Source organism: Echinops telfairi, unplaced genomic scaffold (assembly GCF_000313985.2).
Source record: "Echinops telfairi isolate 266 unplaced genomic scaffold, ASM31398v2 ScPeMD7_655;HRSCAF=1070, whole genome shotgun sequence".
In the NCBI taxonomy this organism is placed as follows: domain Eukaryota; kingdom Metazoa; phylum Chordata; class Mammalia; order Afrosoricida; family Tenrecidae; genus Echinops; species Echinops telfairi.
The window spans coordinates 19608888-19613619 of NW_022104553.1; the positions used below are offsets into that span (position 1 = coordinate 19608888).

The window sequence follows — 4732 nt, forward strand, 5'->3', positions numbered from 1 at the left end:
CTATTAAGGGAGGATATTGTGGGGATCAATATTGATTATGAGAATGTAATTGGGACTCCTCTCTAACTCACAGGTGGGAAGGTCTCCCTCCTCCCAGAGTCTTGGCCTGCCAGGCTTCTCAAAATATAAGAATAAAGAATGTGCCCGCATGCACTCTCTTCCCAGTCCTGTTTCCCACAATATGACTCCTCTGAATTGTGCATCCCAGTGTCAAAGTATGTCTATCTGTCTATCTATCATCTATGTATCTATGTATCTATGTATGTATGTATGTATCTATCTATCTATCTGTAATTATCTATCTATCAATCAATCATCTATCATCTATCAATCAATCATCTATCTATCATCTATCAATCAATCAATCTATCTAGCTAGCTAGCTATCTGTCTTCTCCATGTATTCCAGTAACAAATGAGACCCCATTGAGACAGCCTGTGTGGCTAGTGGATTCCCTTCTAATGATCTCATCTTCTAATAGCACTTCTCTTTTGCTCTCTAATGTGCTGTTAATGATTTTGGCTCTGCGGCTCTGGTGCATGACCCTTATCAGAGGTACAATCTACTCGGAGCAGCCCCTGAAAACCAAAGGTATTCATGAGCATGGAAATCACAGGGGAGTTCAGAGAAACTCTTGTTACTTACGGAGAGGAAGTTGACTGACTATGACCCCATTCGTGATCTGAGGACCGGCGTTAGATTAATGAGACATTCATGTTTTCACTTGACATCTGCATAGACTATTGCTTATCTTCTGCAAAGATATTCTGTATTCTGTTATGCTCTTTTTCTAAAATGTTCATAATTATGTCTACTTATCTATGTCTCTATCTTTATCAGACATATAGAGACCTTATAGAGCAGAGTACAACTGCTTCCCAGAGTTTATGAGGCTGCACATTTTCATAGAAGCAAATTGCTTCATCTTTCATCTGGTGGGTTTGACTCAATGACCTTTGGGTTAGTAATCTAATGCTTAACCCACTGTGCTTGCTATGAGTGAGAACTGACTCAATGCTCATGGGTTTAGGGATTTGTATTTATGTCCAATACATCACAATCAAATGTAGTTTCTTCTAGGAATGCAAGGGTATTTTAACATTCAACAAATTAATCAATGTAATTTATGATGATGTAACTTAAAGGATGAATAGAGTATGATCATTTTCTGCACAAACACATTTGATGAAATTAAACAGCCATGCATAATATTTTATTTATTTTTTGATGTTATATTTATTTGGCATTATGATGATTTTTATTTTTTATCATTTTATTTGGAGCTCTTACAGACATCATAACATTCCATAGTTCAATCACATCAAGCATTATTGTACAATTGCTACCACAGTCAATTTCAAAACATTTTCTTTCTTCTTGAGCTCCTTGATATCAGCTCCCTTTTAGCCCCTCCATCCCCTCTCCTCCAGGAACCCTTATTTATTTTTTAATTTTTGCTGCATCTTACACCATGCAATATATCCATTTATGTACAATTCTGTTATTCACTCCCCTTGAGTGGGGTTGGACAGTCATCAGTATTATAAGCTGCTCCCTTTCACCCTTCCTTCCCCCGTTTTCCCATTCCCTCAGGGAACCATTACTCCTGTTACTGTTTCTGAGGGGTTATCTATCTTGGCTTTCATGTATCGAACTATCTTAATTATACAAATAAACATACACAAGTCCAACATGATTAATGAGGTAAAACAAATAAAAACCATAATTGTAAGGGGAGGAAATAGTAAAGAATTAGAGGATATTTATGTGATTCATCGGTGCTATACCACCACACCCTGGATTTATCATTCCTTCCATGTGGCCCTTCAGAAAGGGATTATCCAATTAGCTTTCATGTGGGTTTTGGGTCTCCACTACATCCCCACCCCTTCGCATTGATTTAGTTGCTTGTTTTTGAACTTCTGATACCTTTTTCCATCAATACCTCATGATCATACAGACTGGGCATGGTATTTTAAAAACGAAGAAGAAATTTCTAGCAAACCAAGAATAGAAGCACATTTCTATAATCTGGTTAAAAGTAGACACACACGCAAAACACATAACAAAAATATGGTCTTGTGGTGAAATAATAATGTTTCCCCTCAGTGGATTATCTCATCTAGGCCTTACAAAATCCCTGTAAAGTTTTCCCTTACTTTCTCCTGGACTCTTTTCTTGTCTTCTCTCCACCACTTACCCCAGGCTATAGGTTGAAGTCCCCACACTAAAAATGGCGATAGTAACTTCACTTCTATTTATTCCCCGAAATCCAATGTCTAACTCTAAGATCGGACTATAGCAGTTATGACTCCAGGTGAGATGAAGCTAGTTTGGGAGCAGGGCAAGAGAAGAAGGTAGATCTCAAGAGGGCTCCCCAGCACCCTCCTCACCTTGCCTGTAACTCAACATCTAAAGGGGGTGGCATGGAGGTGGAAGCTGTATCACCAGTCTGGTCTGGGTCCTCCTGCAGGGCCCTCTCCAGACTGGCAGGCAGGGATTGGATCAGTCTCTTTTGGAAGTTCTGGCCCACGAAGACATAGAGCACCGGGTTGAGGCAGCTGTTGAAGAAGGCCAGGTGTTTTGTTAGGTCAAATAGTATTGCAAGGGTCTCTCTGAACTGACTTGTAGACCAGACTGTAATTAGCAAGGCCACCAGTTGAAAAGGGAACCAGCAGAGGAAAAAGGCAACTCCGATGGCAGTGAGGATCCTTAAGGGACGTCTGGAGTTCACCAGGCCTCTTTTGCGTATGTTGGTAGCAACAAGCCCATAGCAAACAGTGATGACGGCCACCGGGATATTGAAGGCAAAGATGAACCGAATGGTCACGAGGCTTATTGACAGTGGGATGGCCACCTTCTCTATCTCTTCAATGGTGTCACCCAATAATGATTCAAAGCAGATGTCACAATGTGTATACCCATCCTCATCGCTCCGTGTATTCGTGAAGATGATAATTGGCAAGGAAAAGAACAGGGCAAGAAGCCAGACTCCAGTGATCACCTTCTTGGCCAGACCCACAGTGCGGTGGTTCTGGCTCCAGACAGGATGCAGGACACAGCAACAGCGGTCCAGAGCAATGAGCGTGATCAGAAAGATACTTTCATACAGGTTGATCTCTACCATAATCATAATGAATTTGCATAAGAACCAACCAAATGGCCAATGTTTCTTGATGATCCAGACAATTCGGAACGGCAGGGTGGCACTGAAAGAGAAGTCAGCGACGGCCAGGTTCAGGTAAGTGATGGTGGTGACTGTGCGTGGCATCCGGAAGCCGGCCACCCAGATCACAAGGCCATTTCCCAGGATGCCGAGGACAAAGGTGATCCCAAGCATCACCAACAAGAGTGTGTGAAGAGCGGTGTAGTCAGCGGGTTCATCTAGCTCAGCAGACTGATTCAGAGCCGTGGAGAAGTTGGTTTCCATCTTGCTCACACCTAAAACATTGCAACCAGGGTCATTCCGAAGGTGTAAAACCATCTTCCACCATCCTTATTCATAACACACCCTGGTACCGACTCAACCAAAATGCTCACTTTGCTGAGCCTTGAGGCTGCTCATGAAACTGAAAAACTCTGGGCTATTCCTTTGGGGAGGGACAGTGTTGTTGTAGGTTCCCTTAACGAACCAATATGCCAATAGTCCAACTATCAGGCAGATGACTTGGCCAAGAGGAGACAAGGTTTCTGTCTACCAGCAGCGACCCTGAACCAAGGCTGTATAAAAAACCCAAACCAAACCAAGCATCATCAGGTCAATTCTGACTCATAGTGACCCTATAAGGCTTCATGGAACAGGTCCCTCGGGTTTCCAAGGCTATACATCTATAAGGTCTCCCGAAGAGTGGCTGATGGAGTCAAACTGCTGGCCTTGTGGTTAGAAGCCCACTGTGCAACCCACTATGCTAGCAGAGCTCCGCAAGGATGTAGAGGCAACAGGCAATACAAAGAAGAATGGTTCACTCTATTGAGAAGATGCTGGGAACTTAAATCAGTCAGATCTAGGTTCACATTTGCTTCCCATTCTTCTGTCTTTCTGAGTTAGTTTCACTGAGGTCTCCTCTGGACACTTTAATGTACTGCAGTGTTTCTCAGCTGGGCGCTAATGACATTGGGGGAATTCTTTGTGCTAGGGGCTGTTTAGCAGCATCCCTTCCCTCTAGCCACAAAATGTAAATAGCAGTCCCGTCTAGTTGTGACACCCCAAAGTATCTATACAAATCTCAAACTCATCACCATCGAGTAGATTCCCACTCATAGCAACCCTCTAGGGCAGACTGGAACTGCTCCATGAGTTTCAGAGACTGTACCTTTTTCTCAGGAGTAGAAAGCCTCATGTTTTCCCTGCAGAGCAGCTGGTGGTTTCGAACTACTGGCCTTGTGGTTGGCAGCCCAGCGCGCAACAACTACGCTACCACGGCTCTGATCAACATCTATAGACACCGTCAAATGTCCCTTGGAGGGGAGAGGGGCGGGAATTTATCCCCAGTTGAGAATCACTGCTACAGTGTTTCCCTGAAAGTAAGACCTCCCCCGAAAATAAGACCTACTTACAGTTTTGCCTCTCGCTGAAATATAAGGCATCTCCCCGAAAATAAGACCTCCTCGAACATAAGGCCTTCCCGATAATAAGGTTCCCCAAAGCTACCCTAACTCTGGACTCTGGACCGTTGTGGTGGGTGCTGCCACGCAGCTCACTGTTGGCCGCAGTGCAGCCGGAGCAAACTGG

The 4732-nt window shown here is 43.6% G+C and overlaps 1 protein-coding gene across 1 annotated transcript; it reads right to left on the reverse strand.

Moving 5' to 3' along the window:
- Positions 1-2389: 2389 nt before the first annotated feature.
- Positions 2390-3430, reverse strand: LOC101657634 (N-formyl peptide receptor 2). Its single transcript, XM_004710460.1, has one exon. The coding sequence runs from the start codon at positions 3428-3430 to the stop codon at positions 2390-2392; it is 1041 nt and encodes a 346-aa protein (XP_004710517.1).
- Between the last annotated feature and the right edge of the window lie 1302 nt (positions 3431-4732).

Coding starts and splice junctions, on each gene's coding strand:
- LOC101657634 (XM_004710460.1), bottom strand. CDS start 3,430: ATGGAAACCAACTTCTCCACGGCTCTGAATCAGTCTGCTGAGCTAGAT.